The sequence below is a fragment of the Acipenser ruthenus genome, chromosome 15 (assembly GCF_902713425.1).
Source record: "Acipenser ruthenus chromosome 15, fAciRut3.2 maternal haplotype, whole genome shotgun sequence".
In the NCBI taxonomy this organism is placed as follows: Eukaryota; Metazoa; Chordata; class Actinopteri; order Acipenseriformes; family Acipenseridae; genus Acipenser; species Acipenser ruthenus.
The window spans coordinates 972130-996910 of NC_081203.1; the positions used below are offsets into that span (position 1 = coordinate 972130).

The 24781-nt window shown below is 43.0% G+C and overlaps 2 protein-coding genes across 3 annotated transcripts in view; one reads left to right on the plus strand and one right to left on the minus strand.

Moving 5' to 3' along the window:
- The first annotated feature begins 754 nt into the window (after positions 1 to 754).
- On the plus strand, positions 755 to 18540 carry LOC117396967 (dual specificity testis-specific protein kinase 1). Of its 2 annotated transcripts, XM_033995405.3 has the most exons (10): positions 790 to 1601; positions 3066 to 3168; positions 11026 to 11225; positions 13818 to 13939; positions 14060 to 14108; positions 14790 to 14939; positions 16221 to 16394; positions 16622 to 16705; positions 17031 to 17117; positions 17332 to 18540. In XM_033995405.3, the coding sequence occupies exons 2-10, from the start codon at positions 3138 to 3140 to the stop codon at positions 17467 to 17469; spliced, it is 1035 nt and encodes a 344-aa protein (XP_033851296.1). In that variant the 5' UTR covers positions 790 to 1601; positions 3066 to 3137; the 3' UTR covers positions 17470 to 18540. The 2 variants fall into 2 exon arrangements, with proteins under 2 accessions (XP_058842714.1, XP_033851296.1); XM_058986731.1 differs by lacking the exon at positions 3066 to 3168 and having other exon boundaries at positions 755 to 1601.
- A 4664-nt stretch (positions 18541 to 23204) lies between these two features.
- LOC117973966 (tenascin-like) overlaps positions 23205 to 24781 on the minus strand; it is a 47742-nt gene continuing 46165 nt past the window's right edge. The window contains 1 exon segment of the mRNA XM_058986732.1: positions 23205 to 24565. Coding sequence (XP_058842715.1) covers positions 24455 to 24565 — 111 coding nt within the window. The 3' untranslated portion in view covers positions 23205 to 24454.

Genomic DNA, 24781 nt, shown 5'->3' on the forward strand with positions numbered 1-24781 from the left:
GTACAGGATTAAATGCAGTAAAATAGGGGCTGATAAGAGCAAAATAAAGCACATTTACATGAAGGGTGATAGTGTCCCAGGATACAAACAGAGGAGTTCTACAGGTGCTCTTTGAAGAGGTGAGTCTTAAGGAGGCGCCGGAATGTGGTCAGGGACTGGGCAGTCCTGACATCTGTAGGAAGGTCATTCCACCGCTGCGGGGCCGAGGGTGGAGAAGGAGCGGGCTTTGGAGGCAGGGGAGCGTAGCGGAGGTAGAGCTAGTCTTCTAGTGCAGGCGGAGCGGAGAGGTCGAGTGGGGGTGTAGGGAGAGATGAGGGTCTGGAGGTAGCTGGGTGCAGACTGGTCAAGGCATCTGTAGGCTAGTACAAGAGTCTTGAACTGGATGCGAGCGGGACACTTCATACAACATGTGTTGTATGAAGTGTGCAGTATTTGCAAGTCTGATCTTGAGCGATTCAAGTTGGCCTAATGCAGTAACTGACCGGCCTTATTAATTTCCTTCAGAAACTCGACTGCGGTAAACCTACAGTTTTGTTCAGGCTGCAAAGTATTTTGTTACAAAGGCTGCACCCTTTCAGAGTTACTGTACAGATCTTTAAAATGAATAATCAAAACAACCGTCCTGTGCACCTGTCTTTGTTATAAACAGGTTGTTTACAAATGCCAACACAGAGGAGGGCTTGGCAGATGTTGCTGTAATAATTATGAATGGTTCTGTGAATCAGGGAAGAGAAGGCGAGCAGCGGCATCAACAGATGCATCAAAATGACGGCTGAGGTCAGAAGAATCACTACCAGGTATCCCTGCCTCGAATGAGAAAAAAAACTAAACAAAAACCCGTTGCAGTTCTGTGCAGGCTGTCTGCAAAGAGAAGGGAAGCACGGGATAGACGTTGAGACTGAAGCACCTCTCCCTCTATGATTGTGCCTCCAGGGCAGCACAGAGAGCTGAAGAATAATGAACATACATAGTTTCCCAAGGTAGGTTTACCTGCAGAGACTTGCCTTGGCTATAAAAGTAACACGTAGAAACTTGCTGAAATGTGTAAAGTGACAGTCTGAACAAACAGATTTTGACGAGAGAAGATAAATAAGAATGAGAATCAAGCGATTGCTACCACGCGTCCATCTGACGTCAACTAGGCTATGTGCTAAAACTCACATCTCACTGTTGTCAAAAGTTGCGTCTTCCCACAAGCACTGGCATCGGTCAAATGAGTGAAGGGCAGACTGAGGCTGGTGATGCAGAGTTTCTAGGACAACCCCTCCGAGAAGAGCGAAACATGCATTTCCCCTGATCAGCTAAACTAAAGCGCCTCTAATGACGAGACACTGAACGCATTGTGTACCCAGTACAGTCAGCAGCAGCCGCGTTGATCACAGAGAAGAGACACAGAGACTGCGAACGCTGAATGGACAGAAGTGAGGGAGAGAATCCGGCCGCAATGCACCGAAGGGAAATACAGTAAATCAAAAAAAGCAATCAACATTATCTTAAAAACTTGAGGCAACCAGGAAAAAAAAACGGACTTGATCATCACTCGTAGTAAATCTCTCCCGGCGTACAGCAACTTATCTGACTGTTTTTCAATCGGCAAACAGGTAAGCAGCGCTGTGTTCTATACCGCTAACCGGGCAATATACAATCCTGCGTACAGAAAGTTTTTAATTTGAAGCCATTGTACCGTCCTGGGCGTTTTATTCACAGCAGCTTCAGGTTAGGTGACATTCCAAACTGATCTGCAAGGGCTGCTTGCACAGGACTTTCTCTAACGAGGAATTGTATTGATTTGTGTTTGTTTACCGAATTCACTCTAAAACTGAGTGTGCATTTAAAAAATATTTAAAACGGTCAAGTGGTTAATTAAAACTGTGCCAATCAAACTCTGGACACGAAGTGTATGTTTGTGACCTACTGTCCACATGTCAGTTTTGGTAATCATATTAAAATATGCAAAATATATATTTGTGTGTGTGTGTGTGTGTGTGTGTGTGTGTGTGTGTGTGTGTGTGTGTGTGTACACCGATAATGTACAGTACTATATTACTTTGTGTGAAATATACAGGGGTGTACCAGAGAGCACCACAGTACACTGGTGTGCAAACAGCTTTAAGGACACAAATATTTACAATGCACTGAAATGTGATCTGTACGCTCCAGACTCAAAAAAGCCGCACAGATCTGCAATCTTGTAGCTTGTCTCTTATCTTGCATTCCTTTTTGTAAGCCTGAAGAACCGCATTTTCACATGTCTGTTTTAAGTGTGGAAGACGCATTCGCATCCAAACTCTACTGCGGCGCTCACGCAGAGCACATTGCTGCCTTGTGTTTGCATTGTTCACAGGTGTTTCTGGTTCCGTGTAAAATGTGCTTTAAATACCTTCACACGCCGATGCAAAAGAAGACTCTCAGATGTCATATATAGAGTTAACATTCACATTCATGCTCTGTAATTTAACACTGGCATGTAAAACAGAGATGAAAAGAATCGGTCAGAATGGCTGACACATTGCATGTGTTTCTCTTTATTCTTATTTGCTATTCAGTTTAAATGTTACGCCTTTATTGAATTGTATTACATGGCATAATTGTACCATGTTAAGTTTCAATACTATGCTGTACTATACTAATATACTATACTATACAATACTATACTACATATAATGTTTTTCAAAGTCTTGGCAGGACAACTTCTTGTACCCCACAAAACAAAAACAGTGAGTAAAAGAAATATGTTTTATAGAAACAAGGCATTCAACAGCAGCAGTGTGGAGTAGTGGTTAGGGCTCTGGACTCTCAACTCTAGACTCTTGACCTAGGGTCTGTGCTAACTACATGTAACTCACCACTTGTCCTGGGAGTTATTCACACGATGACAGAATGGTGTTGTATTGGAGGAGGGACATTTGTTTGCCACACACGCACACACGCTCACGCACACATCACTTTTGTAAAAGCGGTCTTTCTTTCTTTTACTGGGTTGGCAGCACGCACAGAAGATGACTGTACTGTACACCGTGTACCAATGTGTTATTGTTCACTATTGCATATGTAATTCTTCTCAGCTGCTGGATAAGCACAGTAACCCTGCCCAGTGTGAGAGGAGCCCCAGTCTACTCCGTCCCTCCTCCTCCACCATGCATATGAACAGCATGCTGAACCAGTGCAGTAAGTACAGTAGAGGCTCCAGTCCGGCTCCCTGGGAGGAATGCCTCTGTCTGCACCTCTCCTGCTTTTTTTTTCTGCCTCCCTTTTTTTTCTCACTTTATAAACTAACAAAATTCTGCCCAATCGATCTACAACTAACTTTTCAGACTTTTAATGCCTGCTAACTTTGCATTTTTAATATGCATTTATTTATTAATTAATATATTAACAAAAAAAGGAAAGATTCTTGTATCTTATTCCTGGAGTTCCCACGCAAAGGGGGACGTGTTGCCTTGATCTTTGTTTTTTGTTTTCTTCGTGTTTGAAATGCTGTCAGGTGAAGGTCTTGTATTATTAATCAGAGACTGTGCTGTATAGTTTGCATGGGGAGCTAAGTGCACCATTGCTGCTGCATATACTCACACAGAAGTTGATTGAATTCAGAAACATGGGAATAATAAAATGAACTCTCTGCTGACGGGGGGGGGGGGGGGGGGGGGGGGGGGGGGGGGGGCTTGTTGTTCTGATAAGAGGCTGCACAGATCATTGATGCAGCTTCAGCCTCAACATGAGTCGCTCAACCCACCTCCTTTCTCATGCTAATGAGTATTTAAAACACCCAGCTGACAGTAACTAAGTACAGGGAATGGATTTCACGTTACAAATAAGCAAATCCAGTGAGTGGCACAGCCTCTGTTTGCCTAACCCGAGGTACCTCTGTGATCCACCCTCACGTGCTGCTGTACAGAGTTGTGCAATTGCTGTAATCGCAGTGCTTATCCTTTAACCTTCAGTCTGCAAACTGGCACAGCAGTTTCCTAATACAATACTGACCGACTTTGCTATTCATTTCACAGTATCATAACTTGCGTGCTATCGGTTGTAGGTGAGACAGCAGTGTGTTGCAGCTCCCAATCCTATCTGGGTCTCCGTACTGAAGCGTTTCAAAGCTGACCTGACATTTTCAGCAAAACTGTCTTCAGACCGGGGGGTGCCCAGTTACAGTGATCTTTTGCACCTAGCAGATGGTAGCGTTGCTTCATGTCTCTTTAAGGTAAACAGATGGCAGTAACGACATCACATCCAGGGTGCGGACCACTCACTGTTACAGACAGTCTAGGAAAGGGCAATGCATTTCCATAATAGACGGGCTAGTTCTAGTGTAGCACCAAGCTCATGCGTGAATGTGTCCAAGCATATTCAGTGTACATTAGTTATGTTGTTTCATATGGATTTCATACTTGATTTCTAGATGGATGTCACTGCACTGTACTGCATCTGCTTTGTATTGTTAGGGGCACACAGATGCATTGCTAGTGAGACACTCCCTAGGGCAGTGTAAGGGAAGACTACGCTCTCCAGAAATCAGTTATTTATACCGCATAAGGGAATGGATTGCTGTGCCTTTGCTGCTGCCAGGCTTTTAATAGTTTCTAAGAAATAGTATCTTCCGTGTTAGTTGTTGTGTGGTGTGGGAGGTGCAGTCTTGTTTGCTCCGAGGGGAAAGCGGAAGACAGCCTGACTCAGGACAGGGGAGAGGAGGGGGCAGCTTTAAAAGAGCAAGCCTTCTGATCACGATCAGACTTCTTACCTTACTGCAATCCTTTCTGTTACTGTTTTTATCTTTTTTTTTAATTAATAATGACACAAAAAAGCATTAAAGTGCATGGCTGGATGTGGCAGATAGATCTATTAAGAACACATGAAGAACACAAGTCGGGTCTTAGTGTCTCCTTCCTTCAGTCTCCACCTAATCCCCTGGTCCTGGTTTTCCGGGCTGTGCTTGAAGTATTGGCTGTCGGTGAACTGCTGTTTTGAGAGCATCTTTTCTGATGATGGCCCCTTCCCAGCCTGCAGGTACTGAAAGCCACGCTTCTGATGAAAGCACAGCCTCAGACATTCCTGACCTGTCTCTGTGGCTCTCATTTCCATCTGGTCTGTCTCTCAGGAAGGGTCCCTGCGAAATGCAACCAACGCTCTCAATCCCGGGCTCTTTGGGTATTTCCACAATGCTGTATTTCCAAGAATCCAGAACAGCGCCTCTTTCATAGAAACTCCTACTCAGCTGAGTGGCATTTAAGGGAAGCAGCTTCACAGCCTTTGCACAGCTAGAGGATGCATTAAGAGCAGTGATGGGGGTCGGTGTGTGCCTGTGTGAAAATGTTCTTTTTGCGATGTGGTGGAGTGACCCTGGTGTGTCATTGACAGCCGATGTGTTAACACAGCCCCCCCCCCCCCTCCCCCCCGCCCACACCTTCTCCCTGAGTGATACAAACACACACTGCAGTCCTTCTTCCTACTCCCGTTCAGACAGGTCTGTTGAAAGTCCGCTTCCCTCCTGATTTTCAGTTTGGCCGGGCCTGGCCTGGTTTCAGAGGGATTAAACTTCCCGAGGTAAAAGGAGACAATGGTTTTGTGTACGAACAAAGAAACACTAAGGCCTGTTGTCAGTTAGCTGCTCTTGTTTTTCTTCTGCGTGTGAGTGCATGACCAGGGCAGGCCGCATCGCTGCTGACTGGCTGCATTGTAACACTGCTGTGCTGTTTATTTACAGAATGATGGTTATGCACGACAACCCTTTAATTGAGCCTGCTCATCTCTATAATAAAGGGTCACATGCAGGGGCAGAAAGGAAAGGCTGCAAGGCACGGAAAGACGACAGGCAACTAAAGATGGAAGAGCAGCTCCTGAATTCAGCACCTGAAACACAGACTTATCCAAAAAAAAAAATAATAATGTCAGCGTTTGATTGATTGAATTAAAAAAAACACTCACATGATGGTGAACATCATCTAAAACTTAATGGGTCAATAAAAAATAAAAAGAAATACATCTGAAGCTACTCAGTTTTCAAAGAACTAAAAGAATAAGTGAAATTACCGAGCAGTGAAGTGTGAAGCTGCTTTCTTCTTCTTCTTCTTCTTCTTCTTCTTCTTCTTCTTCTTCTTCTTGGTCTGGATCAGCAGCGCACCCCTCCCTGGTGCAGTACTAGCTGCCATTTCATTTCTTATGTCGTTGTGTTGGCGGAAACCATTTAGAGCTGAATTAGTGTCTTGTTTCTGCTCGCTGCGTGACATCATCGGGAAGGGATGTGTGATTACTAAATGACTTGTGCTGCTTCACCCACATGAGGTGACCAGAGACCTGTGCTTTTAATGCACACTGTAACGTCATCAATGCAGTGATGCATGTTGCCATTTTGGCATTGCTAAAGTTACTGTGCATTGCGGTGCTGTATGTTCTGAAATGAAATGCCAGCTCCCGTTTTAAAAAGAGCAAAGACGGGTTGCATAGCAACTTTCACAGTACAAGAACTCTGCCCGTTCTCAGTGCTGATTTTACAAGAGTTAATTTTAGCCGGCTCTGGCTTGGAATCAAACCTCTGACCTCAAAATCACATGACGCCAATTCTAACTTCTGCTGAGCTACGATCCCTTTCTGCACACGTCTGCCTTCCAACGGTTGAGGACTTAGATGTGTGTACCACTTTAATCCTTAATCTGAGCATGTATTGTCTTGGACCCCCACCCTCCTCTCCATCCAGGGAAGGTATGCAGAGATTATACGTTATGATCCCCCTTATCCATCCCTCCTCAAAACCTCAAGCGATAGCCACTGAGAGAGGCGTGGAATCAGCCAGAGTGGAGGAGAGTTCCCACACAGATTACCTCACTGCCTTCTCTTAGTTTAGCAGCTAAGAGTTTTTTTTTTGGTTTTATTTGGAAACTCATTTTTTTTCCATTACGTATTTAAGACAGCTTTGGGTGCACCGCCAAGCTCGTCTTAAAACCATATGAAGAACTTGGCCTGGTTATTTAAATCTTAGGTACAGAAGTTCAGATACAGAAGCAGGGCTTGACGGGGCTCCCATATGTTTAAACATGCTGGAGCAGTTATTCAAAAGCACAGAAGTGAAACGAGTAAAGGGGTGGCTTTTTTTTTTAATTCCAGAGGGGATGGCCTGGCGAATGCAAGTTCACTTCAGCTGTGAGTTCAGATAAATTCAGATCTGAAACTCATTACTCCTGGTGGTTGCACGCCCTGTTCAAGGTGTTACGGCTGGTGTTTCTAACATTCTGTCCTTGTCTGCAGAGGGTAGTTTTTCTTGACTGGCAGCTGGCCACCACACCTGTTCCTTAACATTTACCTGTACATTCCTTTGATTCGTCATTGGTTATCACAAAGTGCTCCGGCTATCTGCTTGCACCCAGGCGCGCTGTCCCTTGGCAGCACTGCTCAATAATTGAGCACACAGGACATGTTTGTATAGCTCAGCGCCTGAGTGTTTTAAAATCCATGTGAAATCCACATAGTATATGCTAAGTCTGAATCAGCGTCAGTTCCTCTTTCTTCTGCCAGCTGTCACGGTGCAGTTCTATAGAGCCGCTCTCTCTTTGCTCCATGTTGCTCTTCTCTTTGTGGGATGTTGTGTTGCTGGGCTGATTGCTGGCAAAGGAGAACAATGCAGTTAGTCATTCTGAGCAATTGCTCTGCAAGCCTTGCTGACTGCAACGCCGCTTCTTAAACTCAGGGGACACAGCAACAAGAAGAGCATGAGCCTGGTCGACACGGAGTTGCACAATTCAGAAAGCATAAAGCCTGTGAGATTCAGTGTCAGTGTCAGTGTTTACCCTTTATATATATATATATATACAATACATATCCTAATGGGAAATTATGTTTTAGAAATATGAGTAATATATTTTCAAGATATGTAAAATATATGTTTCATACATGTCAAATGTATGTGCAACACATGTACTGTAAAGGTTTATATTTTCAATCTACGAACCATATACGCCAGATGTTAAAATATATTTGCTGTGGAATTCAAATGAAGCCCCATACAGTATATAGTTATATAACCTCTGACGTGCATTAGTGACATTCCTTTATTGATTGTATCTTGAGATTAAAAGTTGATGTTTTATTTTCTTCTATTTTTCGCTAACTCGTGGAATTCTGATTATAAAATGCCTTCCGATTATTAGACTGTTGTGGAACATTTCCTAATTCTAGAATGTGCATTTCCTAATTCTAGAATGTACGTTTCACTTTAAATGGTGTTTGAAAGCAGCATGGAAACTACTGATACAGAATCAGAGCTGATTAGCTTATCTGAACATAACTTTAAAAAAACAACTGAAAGCACGTAACCGCTCAATGATTTAATCTTAACTGTTGCCCAGCTGGATTTGGGATGTCCATTTTACAGCCACACTCCTCCATGTGAACTATTCCATTTACAGGGTGGAGTTAGAGGTCAAGTCCAAGGTGGTGGTCACGCTAGTCTGTGGTTGAAGGCAGTGTTACCGGTTGCTAAGTGAAGTCATTATTTAAAAGTGCTTTTTTTAATGTTGTTTCACTGGTGTTTGCACTCGTGTTCTGATAAAACCTCAACTCGAATGAACCATCATTTCGCAGTGCATACCTGCAGTAAATACTGTTGATGTGGGACATCACTATCATTCCAGGCTAACTGTCTTTTTTTAAGCTTCATTGTATCATAATAAAACTCTGTATTTCCATGGAATTGTGTTTTGCAGTGTGCCGTGTCCAGATCCCTTCTCAGAAATGTCAGGGAGTGTCACAGCTCTTCCCAGACAGACCGTGCTCACACTGTGCTTGTGTGTTTGTTCACATCATGACGACACGGATTACTCATGGTTAAGCACAGGCTGCAGATTGTCATGTTTGACTGTGAGCTCTACCCCAAGTATAGGGGTTGGATTGTGTGCTAGCTGTGAGCCTGACATCACAGCCCTTACAGTCTCTAGGAAACGATAGAGTGAGCTGCTGAATCAATAGAATGTAAAATCCTTATTGAACTCGCACACAAACAGAACTTCTAATAGACTTCTCAATATATTATATTCACATTGTTTTTTTCTCGCGATAATTCAAAGCCCCTTGCGTCCCTTTCTGGGTTGTAAAAGTAAACGAGACTTTGAATCAAACATCGGCAATGTAATACACCTCCTATTGAAGAACTACATTAATTCATCACAAACCTGCACTTATTTTAAAGCATGGCTTGGTATGGTTTTACAAACTAAAAGTAGAACTCGTGCATCAGTACTGTTTGTTACTGCTGGGCAAAAGACAGATAGCTTTTTCTTAAACTGCACCCCACGCTGTTGCAGCGAACCACAGAATGAACCCTCTGTCAAACAAAGAGCTGTTTGAGAGGCCTGGCCTGGGCCGGGGAATGGTGCTGGTGTCTTACGTGGGGAAAGACACACAAGCTTGTATATGAAATGACCCGTTTATTGGGGAATGCTGTGCTTGAAAGACTGTCTGCTGGCTGCTCAAAAAAAAAAAGTAGAGTGTAGCAGCAACTGAAAACCGAAAAGGTGTCTGCATGCTGGTAAAAGTCAGCCGCAACATTTCTTTCTCAGTAAAGAAACTCTTTGATAGAATCGTCTTCCCCCCAGCCTAGAGCTGTTGCTGCAAATGCTTTTCAAAGTGTTTGCAAACACAGGTGCATGGTCTGGTTATGTTGTCTGATTTTTGCAGAAGGCAGGAAATGGTTTAGCGGCTTGGTAAACTTCACCCACAAGAGCTAGCGCTGGCTCTGTTCAGGAGTATCTCTGTGTCGTCCTCTGCATCGTATGATTGCAGGTCATCTTGTATTTCCTGTGGATTGCCCAGCAGTTCTTTGTGAAGCTAGATCCTTGAGTGTTGGTTGCTCAGTGTTTGAAGTTGTTAAAGTGACTAAATAACATACAGGCTTTCCAGATGAATGTGAAACAGGTTTTCTTGATGTGCTACCCAATGCACGCACAGCAGCTGTTACCATGATGAGAATTTTGCTGCGTTTTATGTTCAAGTTTTTTTTTCACCTTCTTTAAAGTGTCTCACGAATAGATATCCATCAGCTGTCTATCCACCAGGCTTTCTGAGCATTACTGCTAATTGAAAATGAAATAAGAGAACACAAAGAAGCAGGATGCTGTGTTTTTAATGAGGGACGATGGTTTATTTTCAGGAAATGTCAATAAAAATACTATAGGAAAGGTTTTTTTTTTTCTTCTTCTCTCATTGATTTGCATTTGTGTGCTCTGCATCTGGTATGAGACGCTCTCCAAGGCTTGCTTTGCAAATGAACACATGATTTATTTATTTTTTTCTTACACGGATGCATTTACATTTTAAAAGAAGTTGTTAAAGGCATTAAAAATAGCCGCGTTTCAAACTCAGTGGACCTCTCACTGCTCATCTTCCTGCTTCATGCTTTAAAATAAAAATGTATTCCGGTCTTTTTACATACAAGTGGGGAAAACATACTTTCCGTGGCTATTTTCAGATTTTGATTAAGTAAAGCGATTTGGAAATGAATACACAAACCGTTTTGATCTAGAGATTTATATAACTGATGCCTAACTAAAGTGTCTCTGTGGAAGGGTAGCTTGTCAGTCACGACAAGCAGCAAGCAAAATACCAGAATACCAGATGCTGGAAACAGACTCTGGACATGTGGTTCAGTGCTGAGGGAGTGCACTTGTATATCCTAAGTCAGGCTCATTTGGGAATCAGTTATCCAATTTAGCCTGACCACAGTCTCACTTGTTTTTTTTTTTTTTTTTGATCCAGGAATAGAGAGTTTTAACCCTATCCCTGCAGAATAAAACAAAACCTAAGTATTTGCAATTGCAGACCTGTCACGGCTATCGTCTCGATTGCAACTAAAGCCTTGTTTCATTTTTTATTTTATTTTTTGCATGTGGCAGAGTTGCCTGCAGTCCACATAGATGCATTTGGTATTGGATTAATGCATGAGGGTGCTCCTGTGATACACCGTTCCTCATTTCATTCTGTGGCCCTTTCCCAGGTTTTCAGCAGCTGATATTATTAACATGCTTTTCTCTTTGTCTCTAGTTGATATTCCAGCGATGTGTGAGACGGGAATCGTCTCTTCGGAGCCGACAAGTCCCACTCAGTTCTACGGGGAATCCTCCGACACCTATTATCATGTGGACCGCTGGCAAAAACTCCGGACCGCCGTCAGGAAGCTGGAATTCTGGGAGAACTTCAGCGCCGAGCTGATAGGGAGCGGCTTCTTCTCCAAAGTGTACAAGGTACTGTGCTGCCGAAACCCTTAACAGATCCGCTTGCTCTGAGGAATCACGGCCATTTAATTAAAGTTTCATGGACTCCATATAAAAAGAGGAGGCAGATTCTTTAAAATGCAATGCAAGTCTTTTTCTTGGCATTTAATTGTATCCTTGAAATCCTCCCCTCAAATATAATTAATGAAAAACCCGGCACCAGCTGTGCTGAACGAAGAACAAGTGACAGCTTTGGTTACGAAAGTGTGTTTAGATTGTTTGGGTTCTTACAGTGAAGTTTATAATGGCATGGGATATTAACAGTGTATCACTGTGCCATGATACATGCTTAATTTCATAAAAGTTTTTGTTTTTGATCATTTGCTCCTGTCTGTGTGTGTGTGTGTATCTGTCTGCTAGGTAACAGAAGCCCCTTCACATCTCCACATACAAGGCGGTTTATATGCACTAGAAACAGCAGCTGACGCATATTAAGTGAAGTGAGAAAAACCATTAATCCTCTCGGTATAATAGAGGCGGGCTGCAGACCCTCTTGTGAACAGAGCTCTTCACTCCCACACCAAACAGCAGCAGCAGTTTTACCATTCGGTCTCCGCTCTCCCACGTTCAGGACCACGCACGCTTCAATCAACTTCAATTAAGCACCCGCTCCGTTTCATCTGCAGCCCTGGAGTCTGGGCTCAGACGACCCTCTGCCACTGAGCTGCCATGCCCTTATAAAGAATCCAGATCTCCTGGAAGATGCAATGCAGCTTCACAGAGCAATGCTGAAGGTGTTCTGGGCTACATTACGGGGAAGTAGTTTTGCATTTGGCATTCAGATAAAAAGGAGGGGTGGGGTTTGGAGGAGTGAACACGCCTGGGTTAAGCTTTCGTATTGGTATATGCAAGGGATAGGGTTCAAATAATTAGCATCCCCTGCTTTAGGGAATGATTTAATGTGTCATGCAAATTAAGCACAACGCTTGCTACTGCTGCCGTCCAGCTGAATGTATTGAGATGAGAGTGGGGGGGGGGGTTGGGGGGGCAATTACATCCAGCCACAGTTTGCAATGCAGCAGGAATATTTATTAACTCGGCAAGCTTCAGCAGTTATGCTGATAACGGGGAGGAAAATAAAAAAACATTAGCATGAGTTTCTGTTATAAAATTGCATTGCAAAAGCAATGAAGCTGTAACAGCACAGCAGTTTCAAAACTTGTACCCCTCGTACAGTAGTTGCGCTCTGTGATCATTTGAAAGGTCTTCAAGCTGCCATCATGCTATACAGCCCTTATTATCTTGCCAGCCTGTGCCGAGGGGAAACGGAGAATTAATGGCACTGAACAAAAGAACGGGAGCTTATGACATCGCGGTTCTATTGCCCAGGCGAGACGGCTGAATAATGCTTTCAATAAAGACAATTCACTCTGATTGATCAGCGAGACACGAGAGTGACAGATTCCAGAGGAGTGCATTTGTTTCCCTCCCAGTTAATCAAAAGAAAATTGCCTGTGCGTTACCGCAGGCTTCTGTTCGCTTCTATTGCCTTTGTGATTTGGAAAAGGCGCCAGTGGTTTTTATGAGTTTTATGATTTTATTTTTATTGTATTTTAACAGAATAATATACTTGTTGTCAAAGTGGATTAGTCAGTCAACCCCTATCCATTTATTACTTTCTTAAGACCGTAGCATCCAGTCGTACACATTTAGTGGAGAATACATGTTTTATGACCAGGAACATACAGCACACCTCTGCCTTTCTACGTACTTTAGAAAACAGCCCTTCTCCAGTATTGCATGCAACTTTTTAAATGTCATTACCTGTTCCAAAATTACTACAAGAAAAGACCTTCTCTAGTCACTCATGATTTGTTGTCCACGTGGAGGAATGGTAGCTCCTAATCTGTTGCGATCTTAGTGCAAACAGACCCCTTTGAAGTTCGCTTTCCATTGTTCTGTGTTACGCAGGAGGGTGTAAGATAAGCATCGTGCAGAGGTTATTCAGGGAACAGAAAGCCCTCTGGCTGAGGAGCTGTGGCAGCTAAGGACGCTGTTTCTCAGTGCTGCCAGTAACACAGTAGCACAGTATTGCTTTTTTAAAGACCAGAAGAACGTAAGAACAGTTTGGGGACACGGATAGGCCGTCCGACCCATCAAGGCTTGTTTGTCCCTACTAAAGAGATCTACTTTAATAGGAGCGAATCAGATTGCTTTTTGAGTGTTCCCAGTTTTTTACTTGTTGCCACTTCATCTGGTAAGCTATTCCAAAGAGGTGGAAGCATGTGTTTAGATTTTTCAAAGAATGCTCCACAATTACCTGACATCACCCTTATAAAAGTTTACCGCAATACATTTGCAGTGTCATTTTGCAGGTGTCCCCATGATTTTTAATAAGCTTTTTTTTAAATGTACCAAACCTCTCTGGGCTTTGCAATGCTGAGCCATGCTTGACCCTGCTTTCACTACACTTTATTACACTTTCACTACTACAAGCCCATTCCCAGGAATGGCTTAGAAACCCTTTTACTTTCACAGTTCCTAAGCTTGGGTCCCGGTCGTGTCTTTGTTGGATGGGAGCTGCATCGTTCTGAGCTCTGATAGCACGCCCTTGTTTCTCAGGTGATGCACAACACCACACGCAAAGTGATGGTCGTGAAGATCTACAAGAAGGACGTGGACCAGGACACCATCGTCCGAGAGATCAGCCTCCTGCAGAAGCTGTCTCACCCCAACATAGTCAGGTACAGCGGCCGTTTCGGCGGTGTTTCCTGTTCATGGGTGGGTAACGAAACGGATTACCTCGTTTACGGGTACAGTACACACCTTGATGTGAACTGGAGTCTCCTGTTTCTGTGTTGCAGATATCTGGGCATCTGTGTGAAAGAAGACAAGCTGTATCCAATCCTTGAGGTAAAACTGACTCACTTTATTTTTTTAACAGAGCCGTTAGAGGATGTTTAGGTGGGATTTGAATGAGTTTAATTTAAAAGATTGCCTCTTGTGACATGGGGTGAGTGAAATAAGTCAGGTACATTTTTAAACAGGATCATTTTTTTCTAGACGAAACAGTTATAAGAGAGAAGCTTCTATGTACATTAGGGCCCCTTTTTGATTAACAGTATAAAAACTAGCAGAAGACTATTATAGAACAATGCATTCCTGTTGCCTAGCTGTTTCTTGCCAGCATTATACAATTATACTAGGAAATGTGCCTTTGCCTGTGCACTTGCTTGGACCTTAGACTGTGTTACTATGGAGCCATTCATTTAATTACAGCGAGGCCTGCATTCACCAGTCACCAAAGAGATGTAGCTCTTTCTCTCACATCCATGTAAGCTGGTTTGTAACTCAGCTGGAGACAGGCTTTACTGCATGTCATGTGGAACTCGGGGGAAGCTATTAGAGAATAAACACGCTTGACGCATGTAGGCATGTATCACAGCATTTTTACTTGCTTGGTTTTGGCGCTTGGTCCCTTTGAGTGGCTTGATGCTGCTTTGAAATCTCTCTTGGAGTGATCTAGTCCAGAAGCTCATATTTGCAGGTGCGTTTGGAGTTTCCTTTAACGCTGTCTTTTCTCTGGCTCTGCAGTATATGAACGGAGGCTGTCTGGAGGAGCTCCTCGCCACTAAAGAGATCTCTCTGTCCTGGAGAGAGAAGGTGGACCTGGCCTCTGACATCACCAGAGGAATGATCTACCTGCACTCCAAGAACATCTATCACCGGGACCTCAACTCCAAGGTAAGCACTGGAACCCTGGCTGAAAGAGCTGGAACCCTGGCTGAAAGCACTGGAACCCTAGAACCCTGGCTGAAAGCACTGGAACCCTGGAACCCTGGCTAAAAGAGCTGGAACCCTGTCTGAAAGCACTGGAACCCTGGCTGAAAGCACTGGAACCCTGGCTGAAAGAGCTGGAACCCTGGAACCCTGGCTGAAAGCAGTGGAACCCTGGAACCCTGGCTGAAAGAGCTGGAACCCTGGCTGAAAGCACTGGAACCCTGGCTGAAAGAGCTGGAACCCTGGAACCCTGGCTGAAAGCACTGGAACCCTGGCTGAAAGAGCTGGAACCCTGGAACCCTGGCTGAAAGCACTGGAACCCTGGCTGAAAGCACTGGAACCCTGGAACCCTGGCTGAATGGTCAGGGTTAAGCCGCTTGAATAATCCATTGTGTTCAGATCATTCGGGATCGCTTTCAGCTCTAGAATTTGAGAAGCTTTTTCTTTCTGTGGTGAGATTTTGTGAATGTGCAGCTTGTAGCTGGGTGTTTTTTTCGCCCCTCCTTTGTGTTTTTTTGTTAAAGTCATTCTAGGTTTGCCAGCACTGTTTTTAGTCTGTCCTTTTTTTTTTCTAATCATTTTTGGCGTACTGTCTCATAAAGGAAAGTAATGGGATAGGGATCAGCAAGCTTTCCGAAGCCCTGCTCCCAAGGCTGGTCGTTAGAGGCGGCAGGAATTCCATCTCACTGGTGTCTCAAGAGCAATGGATGTGAGCTGACTTGACTTCTAAGTTGGCTTCTGCCCCTGCAGCATGATCAATACTGCCCTCTAGTGGAAGACTTAACAACAGCAACTGCATTAATTGATGGATGTCCGTGATCAGCGGGACTGGGCAACTCTGTCTCTTCCTGACAGGGTTATTGTTCCAACCATGTTCTTAATTGTTTAATTGAAACAATTACACCTCCATTCAGGTTTTAAAACAGTTAACTACTGTATTAGACCTGTTAAACATGGGGTAGAATGGCCCTGGAATATCGTAAGAAACAGTAAAGAAAATAATGGTTTAGCGCTCTCTCTCTCTCTCTCTCTCTCTCTCTCTCTCTCTCTCTCTCTCTCTCTCTCTCTCTCTCTCTCTCTCTCTCTCTCTCTCTCTCTCTCTCTCTCTCTCTCTCTCTCTCTCTCTCTCTCTCTCTCTCTCTCTGAAACAGGCTGTGTGTTTACTATGTGAGGATTGTGATAGGCGTTTCATGGAGTTGGATTGCTGCTTGTTGTAAAGTGTGTCTCCGGCACCTTCGATTTCAGAACTGTCTGATCCGTGTGACTCCGCGGGGGAGAGAGGCCCTGGTCACTGACTTCGGGCTGGCCCGGGAGGTGGTGGAGCTGCCGGTGAAGGACCCCGAGAGGAAGCTGTCCCTGGTGGGCTCCGCGTTCTGGATGGCCCCTGAAATGCTGCGGGGAGAGCCCTATGACAGGAAGGTAGGTCTTGGGTTTAAAGGGTTCCTGTAAACACCTCTCCACCTCTCAGAGAAGGACAACAGCAGTTTATAATGGCTTCAGAAAGACGGACGGACGGAAGCGATCAGCTCAGAAGGGTCTCTGTATTTCTATCTGCAGAGGGGCTCCTTCAGGCAGGAAAGCTGTCGGGGGGGGGGAGCTCTGGAGAAGCATTGCCTTGCAGCTGCTCTGTCTGGTTTGTCTTGCAGGTGGACGTGTTCTCATTCGGGATCGTCCTGTGTGAGATACTGGGGAGGATCACGGCTGATCCCGAGGTGCTGCCCAGGACGCAGGTACAAAAAAAAATAAAAAATCATCAGGTCTGTATGCATTGTTTAAACAGCGACGGATCTGAATGCCGCCTCTTGACATTTAGAAAGCTCATTTCACTGTATTTATTTATTGTTATGTTAATAAATCACTCCAGGGGTAAACCCTCAGCTTGATTAATATAGAGCTAATGAGCAGCATTTAGATCAGCCCATGTTTAGATCATTATTGGATATCTGTGACGAGTCTGCACTGGGACGCTGCTGGTATTTCAAGAAGGTTCAGCCTTAGCTGCACACAGCATGCATCTCTGTGCGTCTCCCAGTAATATTGGGGTGTTCTTGGCAGGACTATGGGTTGAACGTGGCAGCTTTCCAGGAGATGGTGAGCGAGTGTCCTCAGAGAGTGCTGGAGCTGGCCAACAGCTGCTGCAGGGTGAGAGGCTGTCTTCCTTCTCTCTGTCTTTCGTTTTCCTTTCTTTTTCAAAGGTTATGTACCGTTAAAGGTTGTGTTTAGTTTCCTTCTGTCTTTCTTTTTTCTCTTTCTCTTTTTCTTTTTTTCCGCTTTCTTTTTCTATTTCTTTCTTTCTAAATCTTTTTTTTATTTGTTTTTCTTTCTCACTCACTCAGTCTTTTTTTGTATTCATCAGATGGAAGCTTTTAAAAGGCCATCTTTCACAGAGCTGTTGGATGAGCTGGAGGAGGCTGTGGAAGGCCTGGAGCCCAGCAAAGCCAGCCAGGTAACCCAGGCAACCCAGGGGACCCAGGTAACCCAGGCGACAGGGTGAAGCTGACCCCGGCACTGCCTGAACAGTGCGACACAGTGAAAGACAATAAACCACAGCCACAGTATTAAAGGGGTCTCCTCCACCCAGGAACAGTTCATATAGAAGACGGCTTTATATTGAAAGTGAGTCTGCAGACCTGGACCGGGTTTACAGCTCCAGTGTAGCAACTTCTTACTGCTCTTCATTTCCATACGGTGCACTTTACTGCGGTTCTGCACAACGTTTAGCTGGGAGGCAACTGCCTTAACAATACAACCCAACAGCAAAGTGATCCGCTTCTCTCTCAGCCCGTGACACGCTCCAGAATCTTCTGTTGCTGATAGAAGCAGGCCAGCTTCCCATTTGACCTTATTTTGACAGATATTTCCATATTCCCATAGAGTATTTAGTAAGAAGTAATTCAGGCAATTAGCTGTGACGAGCTACAATTACCATCCCTATCATTTCTCAGCAGGGTGAGAAGTATGTTGATTCATGCAGTTACAGTATATTGTATATTATTTATAACTGCAATAGTTAACCTTATAGTCATCTCTATGTTCATGTTCCACTGTGTGACGCGATTGTACAGAGCTGTAAATAATTGTGTTGTACATACTTGGTAAAGCCTTTTGGATTTCTGTTTGATACTCGCTCTAGCCGTTATTTAAACTGTGGTGTAGATGCAGACACATATAGTGCCCTTTTAGAAGGTTTAGTTTTGCATTTACAACCGTTTCATGCAAAGCTGCAAAGTTAATAGCGAGGGGCTTGCTGTCTGGTTTTGCAGCCCCTGATCTGTGTTCTATGTGTACATGGGTTTGATATAAGCTTTAGCATTAATTTTTTCTTTTCTGTAACCTGAATGGCAATTGTTTTAAGACTTCTCCGAAATGCTTGCTCATAAATATTTTTTATTGTTGTGTGTTTTTGAGTTTGATTGTAGTTTTTGCAAAGAAGATTAAAAATGACTGACAGTTACCATGAGCCCAGCCCATGGATTTCTGTGATATATATTTATGTATGTATGTATGTATGTGAATAACAGTAAAGTAATGTGGTCTGCAAATAAATATGTTTTGCACTTAACAAGGTAAGGTGCATGTGCTTTATTTGTTTGATTGGGTTGTTTATAAGGTTTATTCACAGCATTTCACTCAGACACATTGCCTTTCCTTTACCCAATTCAGTAGCCCAACCTGCTCCTCCCAGTCTTTTCTCTAAATTAACCCAACAATACAGAATCTGGCTCTTTTAAACCACGTGGCTGGGCTTCATTGATCATCAATTAATCCATTCAGACCCAGCCACATTCTGCACATGGGTTTGACAGGGAAGGGATTTTAACCCCATCCCTGCCAAGCTTACATTAAAATATATATCAAATATTATTTCAACCAAACTCACAATATGCATTTTTTAACATCCAGGGCCTCAGCCCTGTCACACAGTCATTGGCTGATTTCTCATATTTTGTTATTACACCACAGGAAGAACTGTGATTCCTCTCGTATTCACATGCATTTGCAAACCGTCATTTAGACGTGTAGCCGTTCTCGCCTTTACTATCTGTATGCCTTAAAAGACTCCAGTTTATGAACAGCTGAAATGCTAATGAAGCAAGCAGACATACATGAATAAATCAATCAATCAATCAATAAAATCACCCCGGAACGACCTCAAAGATACAAATACAAGAACAGTTCCATCTGATTTATCCCGAGAGCTCCGGCACATTTAACTTGGACCTGCGTTTGCTGGTTGTTGTTTCCTAAAGGGCCAGATGAACATCCATTCAAGGGACGATCGTTTCATCCAGTGCAGGAAATGATAGAAATGCAAATGATGCATATATTCCTCTCGCATCGCAGCTCCCTGTGATCTTGTTCGTACGCACCCCATGCCAGCCTGAGTCTTCTCCCAGTATAATTACCTGCTATGAGCACAAAAACCAGCCCAGAAAGAAACATCAAAAGAGGTTTTTTTCCCCCAGATAGATTATATATATTTTTTAGACCGACAGACAGAATAAATAAATAATAAAACACATTTATGTAAAACATGCTAATGCCAGTGCGCTCTACACGCACACGCACGCACGCACACACACACACACACACACACACACACACACACACACACACACACACACACACACACACACACACACACAGGCTGCTAGCAGCAGCTCTTGTGATCAAAAGCTTCACTGGCTGCTTGTGTTCTCATGAAATTGTAATCATGGAGTGTTTGATGGTGGCCTGCAGACGCTACCTAGCAACAGGGAAGCGCTGAACCAGTCCTGAGGTGCAGTTTAATGAAACATACAGCTATACCATGCGTGTCTATATTGTGCTACTAGAATACTGAGCTCATTTTATCACTAGTCAGGTAGGTTTTAGTTTAAGTGTCCATTATGAACGATGCAGTAAAACAGGAGCGGCCAAAGTCAGCTCTTCCAGTCCTGGTCTTTGTTTCAACCCTTATATGGGGGATGGATAATAATAATAATAATTAAAAAAAAAAAAAACTTTATATGGGGTCATTATTATTATTATTTATTTCTTAGCAGATGCCCTTATCCAGGGCGACTTACAATTGCTACAAGATATGACATTATTTTTACATACAATTACCCATTGAAGAGCCTGGCACAGAATCACAAAGGGCTATGGAAGAGCCTGGCACTGAAAGCTGCAGCAGGGTCTGACCAGCTCACTGGAAGAGGAGGGCTCAGGTTGTGTACAGTGTGTTGTTTTATTGATAAGCATTTCCGTGATACAGTGATGAGATGGTTTAGCACGAGGGAGTGTATCCAGGCAGCAGAATTATTCTTTTTTTAAATCCATTTGAATGTAATTCCTCAAGCCGCGGGCAGGGAACAAATAATCCAGCGGTGACCTGCATCTGAAACAGGACTATTTTAGTTTCGAGAGACAGATGGTAATAAATGTACTTACATATTCCTAAAGCTGTGGCTGTACCATTTCTTAGAAAAAGCCATCAACAAGGACATGTACTAAAGCCGAGTGTACCCAACAACGCTGAACGGTGAAATCGTTTTGACTAATTTATCAGAAGCTATTCAAAAATAATAGTGTGGGGTTTTCTCAGAAAAAGGATATTCATTAGTGCATTAGTGCATGTTATCGAATGTGGTGCCGTATCAATTAGAACTAAATCAGATTATTAAATAGAGCTGGATAATGCCAGTACCTAACTACATCTTCATCTAGCATTATAAAGTGTGTTATGAATGCAACATGTCAACTTCAAATAAAAGACTTTGTCAAGGCTAGTGTTGGGTGTGCTGTACAGCGTTGTAGCTGGCCAGGTGCAAACGCTGCCTCTTACAGCGCTGATGCACTGAAGTGCTGCTGTCGCACTGCCATTTGTTGAGGTTTACTGATACTCAAACTCTCTCCATTCACGTCCTGAATTATTAACAGATGCAACAGCTGGGAATTCAATGACAAAACCTACACCATCAAACAAATAGGTCTCGTCTCTTCCCATCGACACATTGATGAGCTTTAATTCAGTCTCCAGCCAGTCAAGTGCCATAGTAACTGCATGTGAAGTGTGCTTCAGAGTTCAGACAGACAGCCAGCTGACGTCAGTGCTGCCCCAGTTAAAGGACCTGCATTAAAAAACATATATATTGAACAGCGTGTTACAGGAATCACATCCACATCAGCACAGTGAATGAACTTCCAGAAATATTGCACTGAATGAATTGCACTGAATTATCCCCATCTACTCAGGATGAGATACTCGACATTCACCGAACAGCGTAACAGTGGAATGAAACTCTTCTGCTGAAACAGCATATATTAAAGTCCAGTTTGCAATAGCAGAGCCTGCAGTGAGCTCTCTGTGCACCACTCCAGTGCCAATCAGGGCTGCTTGGTTTCATATCATTTTCACACAATAAGGATTGCCATGTGGTTAACGAGGAAGTGCAAACAGTAATGCTTTCTTTATCAGTTAAGCAAACGTTACACTTTTATTAAAAAAATAACTTGTCTTTTAGGCTCAAGCGAAGTAATCATTAGGTTAACCAGTGCATTCAATATATTTGTATTTCACTGAGTGTCGTGCGTCACTGTAATGGAGCTGCATTTTTAACCCTGTAATGCCCATTTTTGTATCACATGTGATGCAATGCTTAGCCAGCCCTGTATATAATTATTTTTTAAATCCAGCCTCACAAGCCAGCATTGTTCATATGCAGTACATTATGTATGTGCTGCTGGCCAGGGAGAAGAAAAAAAAAAGTGTTTTGTACAAGAAATGGAATCTAGTACGCACAAGTTTCTTCAAAAGATGCAATTCTGCACAGGAACAAGAATAAAGGACAAGTTTGCAAGGTTTCAGTGAAGTGCGCAGTGTCCCTGTCCTTCTTAACAGGGGCGGGGGTACACTTAAAGGTGTTCTATGCTCAAGTGCCGTTAGTCCGCATTCATTCAAAAGCTTCATGTTTATTCATTTTTTCTTAGATTGGGTCACATGACAATCAACTGAAGAAGCATTTGAAACTCTCCAGGCCTTCCATGTGAACGAGATGATACTTACAGTACACTAAACTAGCAACCAGCCAGCCTACATGAAGAGGCTGGAGGGGCTCCCTGACCTATTGAAGTGTGAGTGTGCATGCGTGCGTGAGCCCTCCCTACAAGGACAGGAGCTTGTTCAGTAAGAGGGCTGCAATGTTCATTTCATCAGTAGAGCCCACCTGCATTCTAAAGGAATCATTGTCATTCCATTAGAATCACTGTCATTCCATTAGAATCATTGTCATTCCATTAGAATCACTGTCATTCCATTAGAATCACTGTCATTCCATTAGAATGGAAATGGAACGACTAAGAAAGACCCTCGGCCATCGCTCACAGTGTAGTGCAGGGGTCCTTTTAAGAATACTCTCTGTGTGTTCATTCCTTTAATATTCAACAACACATTTCATAGTTTATTACACTATCATGTACTTATACATGCATTAAATGTGAACTGTTGTTTTTCTACAGTATGATGATGATGATTATTATTATTATTATTATTATTGATCTGATGCTGCTTGTATAAAGTCCTTTACAACTGGTGTAGAGGTGTATTTCTGCAGTCTCTGTAGATTGTAATGCATTTCAATGCTCTTAAACCAATTCAGAAGCAGATTAAATCACAGCATTAAAACAGTTGGGGGGGGAAAAAAAGATTGCTCTAGTGTGCCATCTAGTGGATGTAATTAGGATTGCCTGATAGGTAAAAAAAAAAAAAAGAAACCATGCAATTCACTGAAGGATATGGGATCTAAGCATATCTGTATGTTATGGATAGCAGCAGCACTGTGAACACATACACACGGGTGGTGCTTTTACTGGTTATTCATTTTGTTTCCCAATCCAATGCATCAGCTCTCGTTTCTTGTGATTGGTCATGCCAGTTCTCATGCTCTGTTCTCTGCTCGTGTCTGTATTGTAAGTTCATGTTTTACAGGGCTTGGACTAGGGTTGCCATATGAATCCATGTACACTAGGGCAGGTTGGGACAGCTCAGGCTTTTCATCTCACACTGCAATGCATTCTGGTACACTTTACCTCTCAGGTACCTTTCACAGCAGGACTACACTTACCAGAATGCACTGGGGTGCGAGTTGAAAATTCCGAACATGGAACCATGTGGTAAACGGAGCCACAGCTAATTATAATGTGCATGCATCATGGGACATCTCCATTTACACAAGAGAACCAGACGAGTTTCTTTTTTAAACAAAGTTGGTTTTATTTGAATAAGGGTTACAGAGAAACATCTGTTTTCATTGAGATAAAAAAAGCTCTTTAATTTCCACAGGTATTCCATTTTCTCTAGTGGCTTGTAAGTCAAATTGTGTTGTTGTGCTGTTTAACACACTGTAACTGTTTAAGCAGCTGGACATCATTCCTTTAATATTGGAGAGGAGGGGGGGGGCAGTGGGATTTCTTTTTGTATTTTTGTGAAAGGAACAAAAAAAGTCTTCTGATCTTATTAAAAACAAAAATAATAATAATATAACAAACAAACAAACAAACAAAACACATAAATGCACATTAAAAATATTCTTGTTGCGAGCAAGTTACTGGTCAGTTATTTCCTTGCTTGTTTTCTTTCTTAACAAACAGTTTTCTAAAAAAAAAAAAAAAAATTATATATATATATATATATATATATATATATATATATATAAAACAAAACAATGGCTTTATAATTATAATAAGGAGATTAATAGGTCCTGCCTTGGCTTAGTAATAGAAATAAATCTTAGAACAAATATGACCTTCTAGGACAATATACACACAGTGCACAGCTGGGACCTGAGCACTGTTTCGTGGTGTCACATGATCTAATGGCTTGAATGGGCGACTTCGCCGTGCTTTTGAAGAATGAACATGCAAATATTTGGACACAATATCAGCTTAGTAAGTGGCTTTGATTGAATTGGTTCCCTTTTCTTGTTATTTTTTATACAAAACACCCAGAAGAAAGGAAGGGGAGAAGAGAAAGGGGAGGGGAGACATTAAAACACGTAAACTATTGCAACTGGACACGACACACACAAGAACAAACAACACCTCCCTCCCAAACACCTCCCAGAAAACCAAGCAAAAAAAAAACAGCAACACACACTACCAGTACTGTGCCAGTATACAATTACTGCAGCAAAACGACTTTCTTTTCTTTCCTCTTTTTTTAATTAACAAAGACTTTAAAAATGGACTCCGTTGTCTTTGGTGCGAATGGTAACAGTGGGAGCAGTGGAGCTGTATTGTAAAGTTCACTGCAGCTGCGCTGGTCCTGTGTGGTGTAGCTACATTCTGTACACACTCTGAGATGGGGGACAGAGGGAGGGGGGAGGGGGGAGGCGGTTGATGTGGTGGATTGCTGGGCTATTGGCAGTGGCTTTGGTTGCTCAGGGTTACGGGGAGGGAGGAGAGGGGAGGGGGGAGGGGGGAGGGGGGTGGTGCTTCCTTTATGACCTCTTCCTCCTTCCCTCGAAGTTCCTGAAGTTGGACGGTCGGATTTTCATCTCTGCAAACTCGATCGAATGTTCATGACCCTTCCAATGGAACCAGTTGACACCCTGCAACATAGGATTATTATTATTATTATTATTATTATTATTATTAGCAGTACTAGTAGTAGCAATAGTATAGTATTTTAAACCCATTGCTCTTTTTCAGTGTTTATCTTTTAAGTACTTACAATCTGAAGTTGGTGTATTCCAACTACATCTACAAATCTAGCTGCACACTTCCTCCAGCCAGGGTAAGAAGGTGGTGTGGCTCAATATCTGTCT

Bases quoted from the DNA above. Each gene is read 5' to 3' on its own strand.
- LOC117396967 (XM_033995405.3), top strand. From the start codon at position 3,138: ATGCATATGAACAGCATGCTGAACCAGTGCA. The intron at 13,940-14,059 runs GTACAGCGGCCG...TCTGTGTTGCAG, and splicing joins TCTCACCCCAACATAGTCAG to ATATCTGGGCATCTGTGTGA. The intron at 14,109-14,789 runs GTAAAACTGACT...CTGGCTCTGCAG, and splicing joins AGCTGTATCCAATCCTTGAG to TATATGAACGGAGGCTGTCT.